This window comes from Schistocerca nitens, chromosome 9, assembly GCF_023898315.1.
Source record: "Schistocerca nitens isolate TAMUIC-IGC-003100 chromosome 9, iqSchNite1.1, whole genome shotgun sequence".
In the NCBI taxonomy this organism is placed as follows: Eukaryota; Metazoa; Arthropoda; class Insecta; order Orthoptera; family Acrididae; genus Schistocerca; species Schistocerca nitens.
In genome coordinates this window covers 353144400-353170548 of record NC_064622.1, presented here as the reverse complement: position 1 = coordinate 353170548, position 26149 = coordinate 353144400, and the positions used below count along the sequence as shown (strand labels likewise).

At 39.4% G+C, this 26149-nt stretch overlaps 1 protein-coding gene across 2 annotated transcripts in view; it reads right to left on the bottom strand.

The window, feature by feature from the left end:
* Nucleotides 1–6182: 6182 nt before the first annotated feature.
* Nucleotides 6183–26149, bottom strand: part of LOC126203886 (uncharacterized) — a 158511-nt gene continuing 138544 nt past the window's right edge. The window contains exon 2 of one of the 2 annotated variants that reach the window (XM_049938268.1): nucleotides 6183–6778. In XM_049938268.1, coding sequence (XP_049794225.1) covers nucleotides 6471–6778 — 308 coding nt within the window. In that variant the 3' untranslated portion in view covers nucleotides 6183–6470. The remainder of the gene's footprint in view (nucleotides 6779–26149) is intronic. The other variant, XM_049938269.1, reaches the window with a different exon arrangement.

Genomic DNA, 26149 nt, shown 5'->3' with positions numbered 1-26149 from the left:
ATTCTTAAATATTTCAGCTTATTGTACACACGCTATTAATTCTTAAATATTTCAGCTTATTGTACACACGCTAGTATCTCAACTTATAACTACACATGGTCTCATTGTGACCGTTGGTTTACTACAATCCCCTTAAAATTACCTGCCTCACTTTGTAATTTTCCCCACAAAAGTTCCTAGGAAAGAGAAATGATTAGTTCTAACTACTCTTAAATATTCCACATCCATACCATGCCTCCACACTTTCATTACGGAGCACAACAAAAAACAGGTCTTTACAGCAGAAGGTTCAGCGCCAGAGTGCCGAAAACATGGCCGTATTCCGGTTCTCTCGCACCTCTGTCGAAGTGGGAGAAGCACCTTGCTACCTTATTGGTCAGCCCCATTTCAGACGCTCAAAAGCTCTGGTAACTTCCATCTCTTTGGTCTCACCAAAGGTAGCCAAAGGATCGACTCAAAGATGATCATATATTCCGATTCACTATCTGTGGTTAGCAGACGACCATACATTTATTCATTTCACAGATCTCACCAAACTGGATGTAGGGATTTATTTTGAGGGAGTGCACATGTGATCAATTAAATAAATAAATTGTCATTCTTTCCCACACTGGTATCCGGCTTCGCTGTATTAATTGAAATTGAGTTACTTTTACACAAAAAATGTGTTGTTCTGACAAGAATTTCGTACCTATTTTCAATGTTGGGCGGTACTGTACCCTTTCAAAATATTCGTTTTTTAAGTTGGTCGATAAAGCAGTCTTTGCCGTGGCATATGAAGATAATCGTAAACGTCGAGATATTACACTGATTTACGACGGCGACGGGCGACATGGGGCGCGAAAACTCATTTACTAGAAGTCAGCAATATTCATGGTGACTGGTTGCTGTGGATGTGATGATAGTTCGAACACGTTGCGTGAAACCGTGTACACAAGTCTGCTTGTATTATATACCTCCGAACTCTGTAGGTACCATTTCCACAACGAGTTTGTTCAAAGGCCCTTCAACGAGCCGCAATGATTTTCCTTGAATGTAAATAGTTTTCATATTTCACACATCCTACCGTCAATGTAAAGTGACGTGGTACCATATGGAGAAATTTAAGAATTCCGTATTCCCACCCAAGAACTCGTTTATTTATCAAACAAGAAGCAGGCAAGAGACTGGCCAACGGCAGATTTTGTAGGATCACGCTGCGAAACGTACATGTACTGGCTGAACACAGCCACTGGCAAGATAAATGTTACGAGAGACCACTCGAGTTTTCATCCATATTCAGCTGGAGTAGTACAGCTGTATCTTCATAGCATATCGGCATCGAAGGGAACTTATTATTCCTAGTAACTTTCTCATTCCTAACAGTCCACGTACAAACTCCGATCGCAACGTTGTTCTGAAGGAATTTAACATCTCGCCGGTCATGACGAGTCACTTTGTGTGCCTTTAGTCGATATCTCACTCTGAATTTGCTGCAGATAACTATCTGAGCTTCTTTAAGCTTTGTTTTATCACACTGGCTCAGTGGCTACGAAATCATCAAATTAGCAACGGTAACGGCTTTTATCAAAGTCCTTGATATCATCAGTAACAAGAACCTTGCTCTTTGTACTCTTCTGGCCGTGCGGCCCCTCCTGCCGAAGGTTCGAGTCCTCCCTCGGGCATGTGTGTGTGTTGTTCTTAGTATAAGTTAGTTTATGTTAGTTTAAATAGTGTATAACTCTAGGGACCGTTGAACTCAGCAGTTTGGTCCCTTAGACATTCACACACATTTGAACATTTGTACTCCAACATGGTGTTTTTCTCACTTCAAATATGGTTCAAATGGCTCTGAGCACTATGGGACTTAACTGCTGAGGCCATCAGTCCCCTAGAACTTAGAACTACTTGAACCTAACTAACCTAAGGACAACACACACATCCATGCCCGAGGCAGGATTAGAACCTGCGACCGTAGCGGTCGCGCGGTTCCAGACTGTAGCGCCTGGAACCGCTCGGCCACTCCGGCCGGCTTTTCTCACTTGACCTTTTCTGCCTACGTCTCATTCCTGATCTATTACACATGGAAACATTTAAATAGTTCTTTTTGCATTCACAGCACTAGATTTGCACCTGGTGGCCAAGTTTGTAACTAACTTTTCTCCACTATAAATCGATTTCGCATTAACGCATTAGAATGTTTACAAAGTTTCACTATCATACTGTAATTACAGCCCCGATTGGACCTCTCTGCAGACGCAAAATAATCTAGTAATTTGAGAAATTTGCTTGTCACTCAATAATGAACAAAAAATAAAAACGTACCTGGTCTAAAATTGTTTTATGTTGCTCGCACACTTGCGGCATGAAATACATTGCTGCAGACTGCCGACCAAATCTTAAATCTAATTGCCTGTCAGCAGCACATGTCAATAAAAGTTGGGCATTTGTTTGGACTTACGTAGTGAGGTACTCATCAAACATTCAGCCATTCAGGGCCCTCAGATTTGTTTGACAGTCGTTTGCTCAAGTTCACCAAACTGTGCTAGATGACTGTCGAATTTAGACAAGGGAGATAGCAGAGGTTATGAGCATAATTGAGGAATGTGTTTGTCACATACTGATTGTACATTTAGGAATGAGAAAACTGACCGCGCGCTGTGTGCCACAATTGCTCATTCTGTGACGCCTCACACCTGAGCGGGTGCCGTGGTGAAAATCCACGAACTGCGGTTTCAGCTGGGCAACCATCCTCCTTACTCACCTGATCGAGCTCCGACTTTTCTTTGTTCCCTCTGGTAAAAGTTTAACTCCGAGGACAGAAATTATCGTCGAATGAAGAGAGCATCACCTTCGCCTTAGGACGAATTAAAGCGAGGGCAGCATTTCTGAGAGAAGTGTATAGACTTACAAGGAGATTATGCTGAAAAATAAATATAAATTTGACGAAAAAATACGTTACTTTTTGTTAGGTGGGAAACTTTCCAGATTACGCTCCTACATGGATCAGCGATGTCTAATGCTGATAATAAAGTAATCATAGCAGTAAAAGCAAAAAATGTTACACTGACGGACTGATGGAAAATTCGGAAAACTTTTAAATTAGCATGCAGATAGTTCTGTCCGACAAACTTGTTAGTAATGTAACTGAAAAATCTGAAAAATTTAAGGTCACTCACTTAACTTCATATAGATGCTGTTGCAGTTGTAACACGAATTGTTTAAGTAGTCTTGCTTGCAACATACTGCCAAAATACTCAGGCGTTAGGATTTGCTGCTAACATGCATCTCCGTTAGACGTATGTTTCGCAGCATCTTGTGAGCTATCTAGGTCTTGACGGCTCATGTAATTTTATGTGATAGTTAGTGAAAATAAGAACTTACCTCGTCTGTTTACCTTCAAATGTGAACGTCAGCTTAGGCGACCACCTCCGTTGGGTAATAAACTTCTCGTTGGTATCCACAATGTCTTGAGATTCAGGATGTTTAAATGGTTTCAGTCTCTGAGTAACCGATACTGTTTCTATTTAATGCTAGAGTCAATTCAATGGCGGTTTACCCATAAAGTACAGTACCTGTTGCATATGCTGTGGGCGGCGTGCATTTTCGGTCAAAAATTTACCATTAGCAGTTATTTGGCGATAATATAACACTATTTAGGCTTATTTGCTCATCACTGCTCAGTTTTTCAAACAATAGAAGTAAGTATCATTTACATAAGAAATCATATTTTCTAACATTTCAAGAACACACTCGACGCCATGCTATGTCATTAACCCCCTTTTTAAGTATTGCAAATATTTTTCAAGATGGAGTTATATACATGTTCTCTTCCACTATTCTATACTGTGCACTATTTTGACCATTCTCTACGAAACATTTTGACGACAGTGATTTTTTGTTCACCTGAAAGTAATTTGTTGGCGTAACCTTCCACCAAATGGCGTAGACCGACACAGTTGAACAAACAGAGTACTGTCAAACCCTGGCATCTATTCGTTAGACTATCTCACAATTAGTGCTGGTTTTGGAACCTATTTTATTTCACTATCACTAATTTTCATCTTCCAGCACATTGTGTGTATACAGTCTGTATGTTTATCATCCAGGTTTCATGCATGTTTAATATTCCATCCACTAAAATACGTCTGTGTTCCCATTGTGTTGCACTGAATGTTGCAGTGTAAGGTGTCCAGCTTCCTGCACTAAGGATTACACAAATCAGGCTTTCACAGCTAAAATGTCACGACGTTTTACTGCGTGACACCGAATTATGGAGTGTGATACGAAAATTTTTCTGTCCTTAGGTCTACAGTTTAGGTCTAAAATGTGACGCATTGACAAAAACTGTTACAACTTGCGATCAACTGGCTTTTTACCGGTGGCTTCACCTGTGTATGCATATGTCACATGTATTGCACACACCTCCTCCTGACCCCTCTTTCTGTTCATCTCCTCACCCTTTCTCTATCGCTCTCCTCCTTACCCCTCTCGTCCCATGTCTGTCCACCTTCTAATCCCCCTCTATCTGTCCTTCTCCTCCATCCATCTCCTCTTTCCTCATCTATCTGTCCACCTCCTTTACCCCCATTTTGTCCATCTCCTCCTTACCCATCTCTCTGTTCATCTCCTACTCCTCTCTCTCTCTCTGTCCATCTGCTCCTCCCCTGTGTGTCCATTTCTTCCTTACCTACATCTCTTTATCTCCTCTTCCTCGTCTATCTGTCCAACTCCTTTATCCCCATTCTATCCACCTCCTCATCCATCTCTCTGTCCATCTCCACACACCCCTCTCTCTGTCCATCTACTCCTCTCTTCCCCATCCATCTGCTCCTCCCCTTTATCTCTTCATCCCCTCCTTCCTCCTCTATCTATCCATCTCCCCATTTTGCCTATCCATCTCCTCATCACCCATCTGTCCACCTCCTACTGCTCCTCCTCCCCCTGTCTGTCCATCTCGTCCTCCTCGCACTCACTCTCCATCTCTTCCTCCCCCTTCTTTCTACTCACTCGTGCCCGTCCAAACGCATACTGCTTGTAACACATTCCAGTACTTCCAACACTACAGACTGGTTTGGCAGTGCAGCCAAGACGTCAGTTATTAACAACACTTTTTACCCTCATTCTCAACTCACCTCCAAGAAATCGCAGTCAGATTAAAACTAATTCAATGAGTTTGGTAAATGCGGGGCGAATAATTAGTTTTGAATCTTTTAAACGATTTGCAAGAATCTCTTTACCAGAAATAATCAAGAGTTAGAATGAGTGATCTCTGACTAGGGAAGTATAACATCACCGAGTTATTGCTACTCTAAAAAACAAAGGAAATAAATTTATTATATGAAGAGCTATTTCGCATAATACTTATTTATTAGTAGAGCAAAAAAGGCTTTGATTGCTCTTGAACATATGTACAGTAAGTAAAATAAATCGTCTCATTTGCAAGATACAGCTGCTTATATATATAGCAAACCCGAAAAGAGATTATCATTCTGTTTCATAATTACAACACTTCGGAGGCATACAGTGTACAGTACATAACTTCTGAGGATGTAAGAATACGTTTTTTACTAAAGACTTCTTTGATACTCAATAGTATAAAAGCGATATTAGGGTGAATAATAAGAAAAAAAGTAAATTTTCCCAGCATGGGTGTATAATTTATGTACCAAGATAGTAGTAAACGCTTAGGCCAAAATCTGGTTATCTGGTTATTTTGCTGAAACAAACGTAGTATAAGCAATCTTAAGAGTGAGGAATGGATTGATTGTATATTTTTGTAGAAGTATTAGCTCCAATAAACTGGCAGCTTATGCAGACCCAAAATTGTAAGTATTGTTCCTGACTAATATATATATATATATATATATATATATATATATATATATATATATATATATATATATATATATATATATATTAGAGCAATACAGTGTCTTTGTAACGAAGAAAGCTATAAGAAAGGCGATCATGCTGGTTTATATTCCCCTAGTAAATAAATGACATTTGCTTGATGTATTTTTTATTTTACTTCTGGAGAATAAGTCATTAGTGAAGGATAGTTTTAGTAATGTAGCAGTCCGAGAAGTGTTGACTTGTTACTGAGATGATGATTCAAAAATCAAGGTACATGACGCTAGTTACTTTTGAAATAAATGAAATAACACTTTATTCGAGGTTTCTTTCAACTGTTTTACTGATATAAAATAATACAGTTAAAAAATATGAGTACATTTCGCTGAATAGGGACCCATGCGATTTTAAGCTATTCGTGGCTAGATTTATTAAATGTAGAAAAAATACGATTTTTGAACTGACTTTATTTGTATCGCTGTAACAAGATGTTGGGCTCGGGTAAGGAATATGCGAGGGGGAGGCTGTTAGTGGATTACTGTTTCGGGCAGACAGAGAGGAGGGCAAAGGAAAGGAAGGCAAACAGGGGAAGGCGACCTATACACGAGTGCGAGAGATTAAAAGAACATGAGAGCTGCCTACCACACTGGGCGGCAGAAAACCTGGCCGCGGCCCAGGCGGTGCGGATTTCTGCACCTGCCACGGCCCATGTCCAGCACTTCCGGGATCGTCTTAATGCCCGGCACGGAGAAGACACCACGTCGGATCCGGACGAGATTTCCGCCAGTTGACGAGTCCCCGTCTTGCTTGCGAGACGGGCGATCGACGTTGCCGTTGTCATCTTTGTGTGCGGAGTTAGCGTCCTCCCTCTGTGGTTCGTGCTCTCCAGGTGTAACTCCGATGTTATTTCCTGAGGGTCTCTCGTCGTCTGTCTTCTCAGCGTCACCTTCCAAGCGACGCGTGGCGAAGGAGAAGATAATCCTCCCAATCGGTGGTGAAAATGGCTTACGTTCGGCTTCTTTGTATTCTTCTTGAAACTCCACGACGCTACCAATAGACTCATCGGAAGATGAAACCGGTCTCCGGAAGTCCTTGCCTTCATTGTAGACAAACTCAGTTTTCGCCAGAATCGGTTCCTGCACTCCATTTGTTGCGGAAATTCCAGGAGGCGTTTTCTCCAGACCACCTGTCGCATCAAACCCGTAATCCTTTAGTCTTCCACTCTCTACAACAAGCTCGCTTCCTCTATTTTCCAAATCATTGGAGTCGATGCTCTTCTGCCGTAGGAGCCCGATATGAGCGATCTGTCTGCTCGAAGCAAGAGTGGTAAGGGGCAGTACACACAGCACGAACCGTGCAACTTGCATCTCGGACGTTAAACGGCAACTGAATTAGCTGAAGTCTGGCGCAGAGTCTGGTACTTCATCTGGCTGGAGATGGGATGCTGTTTATCAGACCTCATCCCGGAAAATGTCGGCTTCCTGTTTATGTGCATCACGCAACCGCAAGCCGTTGTGAATTTTATGTCAGGCGTCTGAATAAGCTTTATTTCTGCTTCTTGGAAGAAGTTTCGTTCTACTCTAGCAAGTAGAACTCATCACGCCGCTGTTAACACAGACAAAATAGAGACGCATTAATAATTTCGGAATTACATCGCGGAGTGCTACATCGGCGTTACAGTTTACACACGTATAAATGATTTTGTGATTGACGCCGAAAGCTGTGAGGAGCTATTTCCGGAAAATGCTTGTATCTGTAGGAAAGTTATCTCGTCTAATCGATCTCTGCTGGGGTTGTGTTCCTATTGCTTGTGGCGACATCGGCCTACACCTACGGATTAATTAAAGCTTTACCTCTCGTATAATTGAAGAAGAATTCTTCGTAACGGATAACATACAGTCGAACTTTGCTACCGATAGCGCTAAGATTTAAAAAGGTAGAAAGAAAATCGTTCAGGATGTTGATTCACATTGATCCTCACATATGATAAAAGATTTTGATACATCGCCTGGTTTATTAAGAGCTGGTCCACAGTCTATGCATATGATCAACGCACAGTTTAGAGCAAGAACAGTTACTTTCATGTGACCTCTACTAGGAAATGGAGGCAGGAAGGAAGAGAGACATTAGTTCGGATCTCTTCACTTGTTTCGAAACAAGCTGAGTGAGATTTTTGCAAATGTCTGAAGAAAAATATTATTTTTGGATCTGAAGATCGATCCATTTACCTCTTTGACCAATACACAGTAAATGGAAGTTATTAACAGTATATCACAGCCGCGTGGGGCACTGCAAGCACCACAGGGAACTTGGCGTAGGGAAAACTGCAGAATATCGCCAACTGAAGACTGGAAATGGGAAACGCTGAAATTGTTTCTCGCTCGCTTTCCTACAACCAAAAAGTAGTAGCACATTTCACTTCATTTCAGTTATTGTCAGTTTGAATATTTTGATCCAGTGCATTGTGATTAAAAGGAAAGGCAAGAGTAGAAACATTAACGACAATACTGAGCTAAGAAATCAAGGAAACCATATAAAAGCGAAGAAAGGGACAGCTGTTGCTCAGAACTGACAACCACAACGTGATGTAAGCTGATATCATTAGAATTTAACTACATATTGTGTAGCATAATGAAATATGAAACATATTCAAGGGTTAGAGTAAAAGTAAATGTGAAATGCTGGTACGTTAATAACCAGCGTAACCGCCACCATGCTGAACGCAAGCATGCAAACATGAATGAATTGCGTTGTGCAAGTGCCGGATGTCAGTTCGTGGGATGTCGTTCCATGCCTGTTGCACTTGGTCGGTCAATACATGGACGGCTAATGCTGTTTGCAGACGATGTTGGAGTTTTCGTCCGATGATGTCCTATATTTATTCGACGGAACAGATCTGGTGATCGAGCAGCACAGGATAACATATCGACACTTTGCACAGCATGTTGGATCACAACAGAGGTATGTGGGTGAGCGTTATCGAGTTGTAAAACATCCCATGCAACACTGTTCGTGATTGGCAGCACAAAAGACCGAAAGACCAGACTAACGTCCAGTTTCGCAGTCAGGGTGCGCGAGTGAACCACGAAAGTGCTCCTGCTGCCATAGAAATCGCACCCCAGACCATAATTCCAGGTATGGGTCCAACGTGTCTAGCATGAGGACAGGTTGGTTGCATGGCCTCAACTGGCCTTCTTCTGACCAACACACAATCATCACTGCCACAGAGGCAGGACCAGCTTTCATCAGAAAAAACAACAGACCACCACGTTGCCATGTTGTCCTCAATGAGCAGTCGCTCGACACCGCCGAAGTCGCAGATTGCGGTGTATGGGGTCAGCGGAGTGCACGCTACAGGGTGTCTGGCTCAGAACTGTCCTTGAAGCAACCGGTTTGTAACAGTTGGTTGTCTCTCTGTGGTGCCAACTGCTGCTGAATGGTCTTCCCCCTCGGTAGTGCCACGAGGTCGTCCGGAGCCCGGTTTCCTTGCGACCGTACATTCCCGCTACCACCGCCGCCAGCAATCATGTACCGCCGCTACATTCCTGCCAAATCTTTCTGCAATAGCGCAGAAGGCACATACAGCTTCTCGTAGCACTACTACACGACTTCGTTCAAACTCAGGGGGGTGTTAGTAATGGTGTTTGTTACCTTAAAGGCCTTCTTGACCAACATCAACTGACAATGTCTGATCTCTAAGGTAACTAACATTTACGACCGTTTCAGCGTGTATTTAAAGCAAACCTGATTTGTATCCTCATAGCGGCGCTACTGGTACGACATTTGAACAGACATTATATTTCAGCTGTAGCAACATGCCTACAAACTTCCGTTTATGCCGCACAACACCTTTTTTCCGTCAGTGTAAAGAAAAATATTGGGTGCTTTTAGGTTTCAAACTGCATGATCTTTCCATCCTATGAAACTTCCCCATCTTCTACTGACCAGCAAATTATGTGCTGGAAAGACGAAGGAGCTACTAGCCATGGTCGATTTTCTTTATTTGAAATACAGGGAATTTTGATTCTTGTTGTGTCAGTGATGTCATTACTGTATTCTTTGTTTCTGTTCAGAAAAAAACGAGGTAATTGAGCCGTGCGTGATTCGTATTTGTCCCATCTCTTATTTAACACCCAGTTTTTACCGTACTGTCGCCTCGTTATGTTAACTTTCAGTTACTGGTTTCACTGAGTTGCCGCCTTGCCTGCCCGTGAGCGGCAGCAGCAGCGCTTATCGATATAGGCCCTGCCGTATTATCTTTGCTGGACTGCTATTACTTCCTGGTCGTCGTGTGTGGTCTAACGGGTTGGAATTCGCCAGCAGTGCAGTTCGGATCGGGCAATGAAGTCAGTTGGAACGCGCCAGCAGTGGAGTTCGGACCTGGCAGTGTTTGAGTTGGCATGCGGCACAAGTTCAGTCGGGGCGCAGCAGCACTGAGTTCTGGGACGCCATGACTTGCCCGAGGGTTGCCGACATATATGATTGGGAGGATGCTAACAAGGGAACCTCCCCATCGCACCCCCCTCAGATTTAGTTATAAGTTGGTACAGGGATAGGCCTTGAAAAACTGAACACAGATCAATCGAGAAAACAGGAAGAAGTTGTGTGGAACTATGAAAAAAATAAGCAAAATATACAAACTGAGTAGTCCATGCCCAAGGTAGGCAACATCAATGAGAATGTTAGCTTACGAGCGCCGTGGTTAGCGTGAGCAGCTGTGGAACGACAGGTCCTTGGCTCAAATCTTCTCTTGGGTGAAAATTTTAATTTTTTATTTTCAGATAATTCAAAGTTCAAGCACTCACACATAATCAACTTCGCTCTCCAAAATTCCAGGACATGTTCAGATTTGCTTGGACATATACAGAATTTAACGGTCTACGCACACACACAATTTTTTTTTTTACTTTTACAAGTTTTTGAAGCCAGTGGCTCCTTCTTCTCACAGAAGAGTTAAAGTGGAAGGAAGAGGGGTGAAAGAAAAGGAATGCAGAGGTTTAGGGTAAGGGGTACAGTGAACCCCGGGTCAGACGAGACTTACTGGATGGGATGAGAAGGAGTCTTTCCTTCTCATCCCATTTGGTAAATCTCCCCAGACCCAGGGTTCTGGTTGACTTCTCTGCACTGTACCTAAACCTTTCCGTCTCTTTCCCCTCAGCTCTCTTCTGTCCCCTTGAACTCTTCTGCCTGAAGGCGGAGACATTTGCTTCAAAAGCTTGTGAAAGATAAACCTTTTGTGTGTGTGTTCTCCTGCCACCACCGCTTGATGAGTAGAATTTATATCTATCTGTTTAAATTATTTTGCAAATAACTAATTATTTTTTTGTTTTGATAATTTTCACTCTTTTAGTAGTAGTTTTCTACATAAATCATGACATTTGAAGTCTGAAAATGTAACTTTCATTTTCCATATTTCAAAGTTTAGTCCATATTTTTGTATCAGAATTGCATAAGTCCATATTTTCAACACATTATATAAAACTGATCTTTTTAAAGTGTAATAGCATTAAAAAATTCATTAAATGACACTTCAAAGTGAGATTCTTGGTCTCGGAATGGACGAGCCGAAAGCACAAATCGCACCATCTGAAGCAGCCTAGTCTTTCAGATAGCCTACAACCCTGTTAATGTTGTGGGAAGAGGGAAATAAGCAAAATCTCTTCAGGATAGCGAAGCACAGAAATTATGTTTTTGGGCAGTTTTTGACATGGTTTTCCACTGCTGTGAACATGCCCTTCCCTACCAGTCATTCCTGTAGTGAAACTGTCTCACCAAAGTTATAAGATTTCATGAAAGCATATTTATAAACACACTGTTATAAAATGTGACACTTGTTTGTAGTAATGAATGTGATATTAAATTAAGGCAGCTAAAACACAATTTCTTTCGATGACTAAGGTTGTTGGTACTCTTTGACATCTGTGAAACCTGTCAGTTGAAACTAGAGTACAAGGGCTTACTAAGAAGTTTAGAGACAGTGCCTCATATGCTGTTTTCGTTATAGATATGTTACGTGATTTCTGTTTCTACATATTTTCTGTTTTGTCATTCAATTATCTTTCATGTGGAACTCCAGTTAGACCTTACAATCAGGTTGGATAGTTCATGCCACCAACGTGCACAATAAGGCTTCAGCATTAAATGTTCCCTCACTGTTATACTCGAGTGTTTCAGTCAATGCGCAACATCTGATGCACACCTCCACAAGTATTTTGCTAGCCTTATGTATAACTTCACATCCATGTCATTTGCTGTTGATAACAATGATGTTTGCTGCTGTGCATCATTGTATTTTTTACACATCTATGTTCTTTCATGTACAAGCAACTGTTGTGTTTGAAATTGCAAAAATAGAGTGAAGATTTCCAAAGCAGTCTTTGAGTACAGACTGCAAAGTACTGTTCTGTAATACCTGTGAAAAGCTGTGTCAACTGAGCAACTTTTTTAATATCACAGTGCCTATCTACCTAAAAACACAGGTAGAAATTAAAAAGAGAATCAATTCAAACAACAGTTTTTTGATGATGCAACAGCCAGTGGGTCCCAAAGTTCTACCTTCTCGAAAGATATGTGTTATGCCATTGTATGTGCAGATATACCTGTATGGAAATTAAACAACCCATTTTTTAAAAAAGCATCCTAGAGAGATATTCAGGCAAACATATTCCTGATGAATCTACATTTAAAGCCGGCCGAAGTGGCCGTGCGGTTAAAGGCGCTGCAGTCTGGAACCGCACGACCGCTACGGTTGCAGGTTCGAATCCTGCCTCGGGCATGGATGTTTGTGATGTCCTTAGGTTAGTTAGGTTTAACTAGTTTTAAGTTCTAGGGGACTAATGACCTCAGCAGTTGAGTCCCATAGTGCTCAGAGCCATTTGAACCATTTTTTTTCTACATTTAAAAAAAACTATGTCGGCAGCATTTACAAGGATTGTACGGTGTCGATTCGAGACGTAATTCAGGATGGTCCTATATGGGTCACAATCGATGAGACTATGGCCACCCAAGGCAGTGCATTGGCATTGTAGTAATTGGATGACTATCTGAAGATAAATCAAGCAAATCCTTTCTGTTGGCATTTGAAGAACTTCCTAAATGTAACCAACAAACATTGTACCAATGCTGCACCCTATATGGTTAAAGCTGCAGCATTCCTGAATGTCTTATACATTAAAATGCTCTATGTAGTGTGTTTGGAATGCAGAAGAAATAGATTAGTTGAAAGCATAAGGATAAAGAAGAGAAGTTGATAGTTTAATATCAAATATGAAGAAAATATTTTTGAAAGCTACCAGTAGGCTCTCGAAATTTAAAGAGGTGTATCCCGATATTATTTTGCCACCAGAACCAATGCTGACAAGTTGAATACTATGTTGAGGATTTCTGTGACATTAAAACAATTATTTTTCAGTTTGAAGATGAGTCTGCTTGTATTTTGAATACGAAAGAACTTTCTGAAAATGATACTCTACAGAGTGATTTAGTGCACATCAAAAACAATTATTGTTTTTTGTTGCATCATATTAAGGGACTGGAAAACCCTTGAACATAATTGAAAGACAATGTAAAGATTGATACTAACATGTAGATTTTCATGGCCGTCCATGATCATGTCCATGACTACTGTCAGTAGCGAGCCAGTGGGTGTGTTGGACCTTCCATCGAGCTACGGACCCCCTTGAAGATGTCTCCTGCAGTCGGAGACGAAACGTTGGGAATTGACACAGAATTCATCAACCGACCACAGCAAAACAGCCCGGATAATTATAATGGACATAATGTAAAGATTATCAAAGGCATAAAAATGAAAATTAGCAAAGCAGAAGGATCCATTGCTGAGTTGGTAAAGGAAAAATTGAACTAGGCACTTGAGAAAAATAAAGGTCTTAATCTGCTGACAAAGTTAACAGTATGCTGTATGGAAGAATAGATGATGAACTTCATGTCCCATACTCAGTTCCAGAATTGTCCAAATTTAAGTTTGCTCCAGTCACATCCTGCAGTTTCAAAGATCTTTGTCAATACAATTCTTCTGTTCAAACAGAAATAGTTTTAATTTTGAAAAAAAAAGCGCATGAAACTGGAGAAGCATAAAATTGTTTGTTTTTGGTGTAATAAAGCGTGGTTTGTTTGAAAATTGTAGTTTTTTGTCTCCATAATTTTTCCATATTTTATATTTTTACGCCCATATTATAAGTACATATTTTGTCATTTTTTACTGCATGTTTAGCTGAACCCTACTGATGATATAACTAAGCGATGGAAAATCTGGGATGGAGTAATGACAGTATTACGAAAAGGATAGACTGCTACTCGCCACATAGTAGAGATGCCGAGTCACAGACAGGCACAACACACAGACTGCTAAACAAGTAAGGTTTTGGCCAAAAGACCTTCTTCTGAATTAGACTACACACACGCACACACACACACACACACAAACATACACACACACACACACACAACACACACACACACGACCAGTGTCTGTGGCTGCTGAGGCCAGACTACGAGCAACAATGCATGATGGGAGTAAGCAAGAGGCTGGAGGGGGGGGGGATATCAGGGTTTGGGGTGGGGGAGGGTGTAATGCTGCTTGTGGGCGTGGCCAGTAATGCGCTTGGGTTGCTAGGTGCAGTCGGGAGGTTAGACAGGGGCAGGAGCGGAAAAGGAGAGAAGTAAAAAGACTGTGGGAGTGTTGGTGGAATAGAAGGCTGTGCAGTGCTGGAGTGGGAACAAGGAAGGGGATAGCTGGGTGAAGTACAGTGACTAACGAAGATTGAGGCAAGGAGGGTTACAGGAATGTAGCCTATATTGCAGGGATAGTTCCCACCTGGGCAGTTTGGTGATGAGAAGGATCCAGATGGTACAGGTTGTGAAGCAGTCATTGAAATGAAGAACATTGTGCCGGGCAGTGTGCTCAACAACTGGATGGTCGAGCTGTTTCTTGGTCACAGTTTGTCAGTGTCCGTTCATGCAGACAGGCAGCTTGTTTGATGCAATGCCCATTTGGAATGCAGAATAATAGTTGCAGCATAGCTTGTAGATCGCAGGACTGGTTTCACAGGTAGACCTGCCATTGATGTGATAGGTGATAGTTGTGACTGGACTGGAGTAGATGGTGTTGGGAGGGTATATGGAACAGGTCTTACATCGAGGTCTATTACAGGGATCTGAGCTATGAGGCAAGGGGTTGGGAGCAGTGGTTGAATAGGGATGGACAAGGCTATTGTGTAGGTTTGGTGGGTGCTGGAATATCACTGTGAGAGGTGTGGGAAGGATAAGGTGGCTTGTTGGGTTAAGGAGGACCAGGTTAAGCAAATGGGGTTTTGAGGTTCTGGAGGAAAGTGGATAATCTGTCTGTCCTCACCCTTGCCCCAGACCACAAAGATGTCATTAGTGAATCTGAACCAGGTGAGGAGTTTGGGATTCTGAGTGAATGGGAAGGATTCCTCTAGATGACCTGCAGAGAGACTGGCATAGGATGGTGCCATGCAGCCAACCAATGCCACACTCTGGGTTTATTTGTAGGTGATACCCATTTGTGGTTGAGGATATAGTTGGCCATGGTGACCAGGAAGCAGGTTGTAGGTTTGGAATCCATTGGGCATTGGTACAGGTAGTGTTAGATAGTGGCAAAGGCCATGGGCATTAGGGATGATAGTGTAAAGAGAGGTTTTGTAAGTAGTGACAAGCAGGGCATCTTGTGGCAAAGGAACAGGAACTGTGGGGAGTCTGTGGAGGAAATGGTTTGTATCTTTTATATAGGAGGGTAGGTTGTGGGTAATAGGCTGAAGGTGTTGATCTATGAGAGCAGAGATTCTCTCGGTATGGGCATAGTAACTGGCCACAATGGGGCACTCTAGGTGGTTGGGTTTATGGACTTTAGGAATCATGTAGAAGATAGGAGTATGGGGAATTGTAGATCTGAGGAGAGAGGTGTAATCCAGGGAGAGGTTCTGGGATTGACATAGGGATTTGAGGAGAGACTGGAGATCCTGTTGGATTTCTGGAATGGGGTCACTGTGGCAGTGTTTGGATGTGAATGAATCTGACACCTACAAATCCTTCCATCAAGTAATCCTTGTGGTTCCAAGCAACACTAGTAGAGCCTGTGTCAGCAGGTAGGATTATAAGGTTGGGATCAGTTTTAGTAGGTGGATTGTGGTTCTTTCTGCAAATGTAAGGTTAGCTTGCATGTTGAGGGTTTTGAGGAACGACAATGAGGTTTGAGGTTAAGAAATTCTTGAAAGTTAACAGGAAGAGATTATTTTTATACAACCATATACTGCTCATCTTGTCATTCAGGGGTGATGTTTTCAAAACAGTTGTAAACGACGTTCGTGGTTCTTTCTGCAGGTGAAAGGCTAGCTTGCATGTTGAGGGATTTTAGGAATGACGAAGAGGTTCGTGGTTAAGAAACTCTGGAAAGTTATATAACAGTATACTTTTATATAACCGTATACTGTTTTTAAAGTAGTTGTAAGCAAAGACATCCCCAAATGAATCCTCTGTTAAAAACAGAAATTCTAGTGTCAGAATTTAAGGATTGTGTTTCAGACTGTTTTCACTTGTAGCTGTCAACATTCCACCTGTAAGTGTCATGCTTGTATAAGTCTATATGAATAGTTCTCTTCTTTGTGCTTAATTAAGGGTGTATTTTAAATTGTGTACCATTATAGTTTATTGGAGAAATGTTGCAAGTTTAAGTTTATCTTTACACCCGGTTCTCATCCATCAGCATGTTTTACAAGCACCAAACACAACTGTTTAGTAACTTTGACTGAAGTGCCCTTGACCTAATTTCACCTTAACTGTTGTGATCTTACTATGTTGTCACTTGCCAAATAACTGAACATGTAACTGAGTACTTACTAAGAATTAGTTCCTCTAATGCCAAGTAGCACATCAGATGAAAAGTTTCCTCCTGCAAACTCAATCAGCTGCTGCATTTTCAGCTTCCTCTCATTTTGTGTCCATGGGTTGGAGATCTTTTGCAATAGTTCATTTCCAATGTTACAAGGTGTTCTTCTGCTTCTGTATCCATCTGTTGGTTTCCACAACAATGCTTATTTGGAGATTCTTCCATCTTTCATGTAGTGAGCATGCCCAGCAAGCTTCAGTATTCTTTCAGCAATGATTTTGTGCAGGCTGTATAGACCACTTATTCTCAGCACTTCATCATATGAAATGTGGTTATAATAACTGACTTTCAAAATTATTAACAAACAACATTGGTGGAAAACATTGAGAGTGTGTGTGTTGAATTTACTGACATTTTCGAGGCCCCACATATGTTTGTGGCCATTGGTAGGATGGTGGAGGAGTACAACCAGAGTTTTGTGGACATACTTGAAGAGTTTATTAGCCATATGGATGATATTCATTGGAAGACTGCGAAAGCTTACTCATTTCTGCTGCTAAAATTGGCTTCTATATACCCACCATTACAGATAATATTGCTGAGATACGCAGATCAGTTAGCATCTTGTACTTTCTGTTCCGCTATAATTTGAGTAAATAGATATCCACCTTTTGTACACTTTGTGTTTGAGTTATAGTCATTTATTTTTGGCTGAACAGAACTGGCCATTCCACCCAGCTTGGTAATCATTATTTTTTTAAATTTCCACCAGAAGAACAGTATTATCAGAAAAATACAGATGTGGTAAGCCTAGATTACTTATTTCAGTTTATGCCCATGTTTGATTTGTCCTTAGTTTTTCTCATTATGGAATCTATGACTCGGGATAACACAGAAAATTCTGGGGAGATTCTTATTTTATTTTAAGAGAGTACAGAAAGCCACAAGACTAAAAAGAAATGAGTCTTCATCCATTATTGTAAATAGCAACCAATAGAGATCTTACATTAATACATACAGATTGTTTTCTTTAGTAGGATCTTTGTAAATCCAACACATTCCCTTAAACAAAAGTGTATGATATTTCACAAAACAGTTCTGACCATAGTCTCTGAATTAATAAAAGCAAACAAAAGATTTTAATTTCAATTAAACATCAACTTTTCTTTCAGTCTTTTAAAAGCACTACCCTGGAGAAATTTAGTTAGAATATCAGCAAGTTGTTCTCGAGTTTGGCAGTATTGTAAGTTAAACAAGCTGTGATTTAGTTCATCACTGCTGAAATGATACTTCACATCAACGTGCTTACTTCTTCTTGACGTTTGACTATATTTCATCATTGCTGTTGCGCATTGGTTGTCCACACAGAGTGTAATTTTCCTGTTTTTATTCAGCAGTTGTTCCATGAAACACTTCAGAACTTTCATCTCTTGACATTTGTGCTGCAGATACATATTCTGCTTCAGTAGTAGATAGTGCAACAACACACTGTTTCTTGCAGCACCAAGTGATTGGAACATTATTGTTCAGAAATACGTAACTTGTAGTGTTTTTTCTATCTTCCCTGTCACCTGTGAAATGTGCATCACAGTAAGCCAATTATTCTTGTACTTGTTTTTTCTGACAAGTTGAATATTTCAACCCCTGTCGCTGAATTTAGGTACCTTAAAGTACTCATCTGATTTTGGATATCTGAATGATTTGGATTACTCATTGATCTGCTTTCATAGTTTGCTATATATGCCAAGTCTAATCTGGTTTTACATGCTAAATACAAAAAACTGCTTATCACTTTACAATATGGAACATTTGACTTTGCTGCCCTGATTTCTTCAGTTTTTCCTTGCCATGAAATTGGAGTTGTCATAGTTTTTGAATATTTATTATATACATTTTCATCACTTCTTTAGCATATTTTTCTTGGTGAATATAAGTACTTTCTTTCATTCTTTTTATCTCAAGGCCAAGATAAATTGTCGGTTCTTCATCAGCTCTAATGTCAAAAATTTTCTCCACTTATTGCAAGACTTTTGCATTTGACAGACGTCTTCTCCAAATAGAAACCCATTGTCAATGTGTAATTTCTTCTCAGTATCTGATTTGTAGGTACAATAGTTGGATTTCAGTTGGATGGGTTTTTCATTCTTAAGAAACTAATTCAGTTTCTTATTCAGAGAAACTTAATTCAAACCATAAAGTGCCTTCTTGAGCAGGCTAATTTTCTCAGGTGCCTTGTATCCTTCTGGAAATCCCACGAAGACTTTTCTTTTACATCAAGATCAGTCAGGATTTCAGCTCGTGGGCAATACCTGATAAAGGTGTCATAGCACTCAGCTTTAATCCACATCTACCCCAACGCCATGACACAGTGTCTGAGCGTGAGGAGGGGGAAGACGGGGAAACTGTGAATGTGATGCTTTTAAATGGCAGAGGAATCACACTGCATACCACTTGGTTTTATATTCCACATTTCTCAACAACATAGATCACATACAAAATAAATTTTCAATATTATTTAATTATTTTTGGTGCACTGAATACATGATTTTTATATGGTACAAACTGTTGACATGTGAACAGTTTCACAGGTTTTCACACTCAAGTTGCCATGTAATCACGACTCATTTATGAGGGCAAATCAGAAAGTCTTTGCCCCTATTTTTTATGAGCCAAAGTAAGGTACATGCAGGTAATGGCAAATACACATCCTATTCCATGTACGTTACATTATTTTTTCACATAGTCCCCGCATTAGTTTATGTATTTGTTCCATCACAGCACTAAATTTGAGGTGCCCCTGTGGTAAAATTCATCCAGCTGACTATGAAACCATTGTTGGACTTATGTCTTGTGTTCATCATTACTTGTGGATCACTGCCCTGCCAGGAACTTCTCAAAAGTATGATTAATCACTAGTGGCGAGGTCTGGGCTGTGTGGTGGGTGGTCCAGAATCTCCCAGTGAAATGCTCAGAGATTTTCAGCAGTTCTGATTGCCATATGTTGTCTCGCATTCTCGTGGAGCAGAATCACATTGTCCACATTGAGAATCCATCAGTGCCTTCGTCTGATAGCAGCTCTCAGACACGACAGTGTGGAACGATAACTGTCAACATTGATTGTTGCATTTTGTGGCATGAAATCCAGTTGGAGTTGTCCACAGTTATACCAGGAGGCTATTAACATCACTTTCCCAAATGATGGCACCGTCTAGAAATTTCTTTGTCACAGGTGAATCCAGATGTTTACATACTGTGCTCTGCTGCTTGGATTCTGGCATGTAGTGCAGTATCCATGTTTCATCATCAGTAGCGGTGCAGTCCAGGAAATCTTCACCTTCCTTGGAATACCATTCCAGATGATTCAGTGAAGACATCATTCACTTGCCTTTCATCATGTCATCCAACAGCTGAGACACCCACCGAGATGAAACTTTCTGGTACCCTAAGGGCCATGAACGATGAAGTAAGCACTCCCATATGATATGCTGAACTCCCAGGAAATGTCCGTGATGTGCACATGCTGATCTTCTGTCACCATTGCATTTACAAGGGAAGTGTTGTCATCAGTCAGTGACGAACACGAGCTCGTGGACCGCTCATTGTCATTGAAGACTTTACGGACTGTGTCGAACTTACAACACCATGATCTCACAGTTCTCAGTCAGACAGTTTTCCCCATATGTGGGCTGAATTTCCTGTAGATCTCGAAGTGTGTTCATACCTTGCTTCATAGAAAATCAATCAAACTTTGTTGCTCTAATGCTGTGAATACGTGAAGCACAACCATCATCTTTAACAACTGACAGCAGTTCCATGCAGTGGAGTTACCAGCTGATAAGGCTTGCACAAACCAAGAAGGATCCAAAGCTGGGAATGAATATGTTGACTTTACATATACAGCCATAATTTGGCTAAAAAGGAGGGGCAAAGACTGTCTGATTTGCCCTCGTAGTTTCATAGTTTAAATAAGGTCTTTCACAGAAATTTGTTGATCAAAATATTGTAGCACGTTTGCAACCTCATTAAGGAGACTTTGGAAAACTACCTGAGGAAAGCAATGGAGATGTCATGGACACTTTTTACGTAAAAGAACTTGCCATTAAAATGGGAATTCCCTTGCAGGTCAATCAGTTACATCTGCATATGCTCAGAGGTGCTTTCCACTGGAATGCAAACGGCCAGCATGAGCTTAGGAAACTGAACTGTGCTCGTCAAAATATCTGAGGTCTGTAATCCATTCTGGATATTCTGATTTTCATTCCTGCTCTTCTTTTTCCATCATAAACTCAACAGTAGTGAGTTCAAATATCAAAACACTGTCCATGGTTGCAGTTTGACTTACCAACAATATTATGAAAAAGGAGGGGCAAAAAGGATAGTTGATACTCACCATATAGTGGAGATGCTGAGTCACAGATAGGTACAACAAAAAGACTGTCAGAAAATGAGCTTTTGGCCAACAAGGCCTTCATTGGATGTAGAACATGCACACACATCCACGCAAGCACAACTCAGACTCACATGCTCGCAGTCTCTGGCTGCTGAGGCCACATGGCCTCTTCTTTCTCTTGGTTTTTCTCTTTGTTCTTGTGGTTCTTTTCTTCTTTCATATAGTTCTTCAAAAATTTGGATTTCTACAGCTACATTTGTTCCTCCTTCTTTTGTTTCCTCATTTTTGTCTTCATATTGGTGAATACACTCAGCATCGCTTGCTTCAGAAAATTTTCCAATCTTAGGACGCCATATGAGATACCCATCCTACAAGAACACCTCATTCACCTCTTACATTCAGTTCTTTTAAATACCCAAGTTATTTTGTGAACACCAGAGATCCAAAAATATCCAGTCTTTACAAATTTGATCTTCTACCCTACCACATGTGAGCTGGAGTCACATCAACAGCTGTACAAGAACTTCTGTTCATGAGATAAGCTGCAGTCAGAACAGCAAAACCCCACATTTTGTTTCCGATTTTTGAATCAAACAATATGGCCCTTACTTTATTTGTGATATTAAGGTTTATTCTTTCTTCCTTACCATACAGTTGAGGAAATTATTTAATAATGTAGTCAATCATTATACCTTTCTTTTTACACCTTTCTTTGAAGTCAGTGCTTCTGTACTCTCCTCCTCTGTCACATTTTATTTTTTATGTCTTCAGATTGAAATGAGCTTAACTCTCATTTACATCTTTTCTGATGTGGTCTTCCATTTCATCTTTTGTGTGCAGAAGATAAACTTTTAAGAAATGTGTATAATGGACATGTTAAAAAATATCCTTCATTGAGATATGTTGTTGGGTGTACCTTACCACATTCATCAGTGTGAATAATCTCAAGAGATCTTGCTTGTTTCTCTGCAATGCACAGTGTTGAATTATTTTATTACTTGCTTTGCCATGACACATATTTACAAGGCATGTCCTCTTCCAACACAATTTTGTCTACACCTTTTAACAGTTCTGATATTTTCTTCAGGTAATTGAAATTCAGGCGTCATAGTTTTTTTGTGCTGCTGAATGGTTTTCTTCTTTTGTATCATTGGTGGTTATTTTTATGGTCACTTCTTATGTCAGTATGTGCAGTCCATTTTCTGATTTGTTGCCCTCCAAAATAACCTCTCCATCTTTCACAATCTTCATCTTTTCCTTGTCAAATATTGCCACTCATCCTTTTTCGGAAATGGCATTTGCTGGCAGTAAAATTTTTGACAATTCAGGGAGATGGGACACATTTTTCAACAACAGCTGTCGTGATGCAAACTCAGCAGCAAGATTAAAACACATGAACTTTCTATTTGCAATCTTAATTTTAGTATCTTTGCAGCTCTTGACATTTGAAATAATTTTCCTTTTCTGTGACATGTGCTCATTACTTCCACTGTCAACAACAAACTTTGTATCTATTTTATGAGTCTTACTCTCTTCTTTTACTGTCACAAATACTTCTAAAAGAAAAAATGTCTTTGATGATTTCTTCATCTTCTCACGTTCCCCTTTTTAGTAACATTTTTCAGTTGAATGTTTTTTATTTTATTTTAGATAGGGGTAGTTTGTTTGTTGCCCAACACTCTCCCAGATGGTATTTTCCACATGTAGAACACTGTATTTTGTTCATGTCACCACAATGCTTCTTTTTACGGTTGCTTGCATGGTGACCTGAACATCCACATCCAAAGCACTTTGCAGATTTATCGTTTTTCTTATTTTGACCTTTCTTCTTGTAATCTGTGGCTTTGAATGGAAAACATATTTCTTCTTTATTTTTATTCATTTTATCTTTTTCTTCTTCTTGAAGTCTTTATTTCAGGTTTCCCAATGCTTACTCCTCCTTACTAATGAGTCCCAAGCACTTCCAAAAGTTTGTATTTGTCAGGCAGTTTTGAGATCAGTGCTATTTTGTCAATATTCTGTGCCAGGCAGTAAGACATGAATGCTATGGTTTGCACTTTATCAATATTGGGCATTGTATCAAGAGTTCTGTTGTATTCAAAGTTATAGAACTCTCCGTGTACAGTATTGAGTCTTCTGTTGGTCTGTAGTCTTCTGATATATTTGTAACATTTCCTTAAACATTTCGCAGGTTAGAATGTGGGATTTAACATTGATATCTATGGTTCTCAAAATGTAATAATTTGCAAGTGTGTCTTTTTTTTTTTTTGCTTTTTCATGTTTCTTTATATTATCTGTAGCATATCAACCAAGGCCTTTTGCCATGAACATAGTAATTATTTCCAGGTCCCATAATGGAAAACTTGCAGTGTCTTGTAATTTTCATATATAAGACCTTTGTACCAACTATTCAAAAATGAAAATTACATGCTACCACAATAAAACAACAAATTTTTGCAAATTATTTTAAAGAAATTGCTTACAGACATATTTACACCAATGATGAACAATAGTTAAATATATTTGACAACAAAAGCATATGCAGGTTAATTAACAAATTTCCGTAAAATAATTATAATCTTCCTTATATCAAAGACCTTTGCAACAACTGCTCGAAAGTAACGTGCTTCTAAAATAGTATAAAACAGCTTGGATTTATTTTATGAGCATAACATGGAATCATAGGAACAATGACATAATGGCATAATTTACTACTAAAAACTCATCCATAAAGTAAATTATCATGTGCCTAGTATATCTACAGATATGACTTGTTCCTACATCAAAATCACAAGTGTAACTAATGTCTCTGTTCCTACATCAAAATCACAAGTGTAACTGTCTCTGATGTATAATGCTTTGGTTTTAGATACTTGGAAATGGCCTAAGGCCAAAATTATACAATGATACATGAAATAAAGAGAATGGCAGCTGAAGGCATCATGAAATCTTTCAAAAAATTATCATTTAATGTTGCTGAAAATGCATTCTCCTTCATAATTCACCTGTAAAGTGTTCTGTAATGTCCTATCCTTTTCACAATGATTTAGCTGATATAAAAGAGCCTTTTTGTATGGCACAGCTGTGTTATTATCTCTGCGCTGAGTAATATTACTTTACTTTTCCTGAATTTCCTCAGTTGCTTGTTTCTTTGATTCAAGGATAGTATTCCCCACAGATGTCCATAGAGTATCAAGCAATGAAGAATGCAATGTTTGCTTTTTTGAGGTAGATTCTGTGATGGATTTCATAGCAAATCAACTTGACTTTTCCATAGATTCGGAGAATATTATATATTGATACTCAGGTGTAAAATAATATTTCAAGATACAAAATTAATTGAACATTGGTGTACACTGAGAACTCTGAACAAGTGTTAGTAGTTTCCCATCTATTTAAATTTTACTTTAATAATGATGCTGTGATGTCTTATGTAGTATACAATTATTAATGACTTTTTCAATCTTTTGCAGATGATTGGTAATCCCAGCTTTCTGTGAAAGAAGAGGATATATAAAATACATAATATGTGACCTCTTGTCAATACAACTGCTATATTCTTTGTAGACAGGGAAGTGTTTATCTAGAGTGTGAATGTAAATAACAGCAAACCTTTGTTTTGTATTTTTATCAAGAGTAATTTAAACTGGTCTATGTTTAAGTAAAATCAAATCTGTTGTGAGCTCTCTTTAAGAGTGTTTCTTATTTGTACAGCACAATAGTCATTATTTTGTAGATGTCATTTTGCAAGCGTAGTTTTTAAGCTGTGTTTAGAAGACTTAAAACTGGGTTTAGTGTGAAATAAGCTTTGCCACATGAACTTCAGTATGTAAGGAGCAATCTGAGAGTAAGAAACTTGCAGATCTTGGTGTTGACTGGGCATTTTTTTTAGAAGTAAATGGGTATGAATACTCATTGGTCTAATATATAACACAGTCTCATAGGTTCCTAAGTGTCTGAGCTGATGGTCAGTTAATATTTACCCCACTATTCATTTTTCATTGGACCACTGACATCAGTTGAATATGTATATAATCTCAGTGATCCAAGTGCAGTTTCATAATTGAAATCAGGAGAATGATTTCCTAAATTAGCTTGTAGTTTGCCACTGTAAATAGACATCTAATAATGACAGTAATTTTGTGTTTCGTGTTATTTATTGTACAAATAATGTTTTAAATGCCTTTTATGTCTGTGTATTTGATGTCGGTCCTTCTTTGCTAATTTTCATTTTCCTGGAATTGTGATAAATGTTTTCAGCTCTTATTTGGTGTTAGTAGATGTTACACCTAATCCAGATACCATGTGATAAAGTTTAGTATACATGTATAGAATTTAAAAGACAAATATCTGTTAAGAATTAGAACTGTTATTTACTTTAAATTTTCAGAGACAATTAAAGGAGTTGTGTAAAAAAACTATATATAGACTATTGTTAGCACAGTGTATAATTGATAGTGTTGCATATATTTGAGAAAGCCAAATGTAATTGAAAAACATAAATGTTAAGCACATCTTATTTATTTGTGGTTGAATATACAATTGATCTCATTCTTTTATAGAAATACATGTTCTTTATATCAAGGAACACTGCTGACATTGTGATTAAAAAGTGCTGAAGTGCCATTTAAGAAGCTATAAAATACATGTATTCTTCTCAAGCATTACTAGAATCTGAGGAACCATCTAAAGCTCCAGTAATTAATGTCAAATGGAAGTCAGTAAAAGAAATTTTGTATAAAGAGATGACTCACTGTGGAGAAAACATTCAGAAAAATTGGACAGTTTCTTGCACAATTTTCGCAGCTTGAGATGCTGTTGGAAGCTAGAGCCCAACTAAGCTTTGTAAGTATAAAGTTATATTTTACTGATTTATATGTAGGCTTAAAGGAACATCTAGTTTTGGGCAGACTGTTAATTTTTTTTATTTCCTGTTTAATAGGTTAGAAATTTATCTTTCATTGATATCAGTGTTGATTACAGTTGACGGTAATTACACTAGAACACACATGTGCACAGTGATCAGTTAGTAAGCAAAGTTCCACATTGTTAGTCATAGTCCG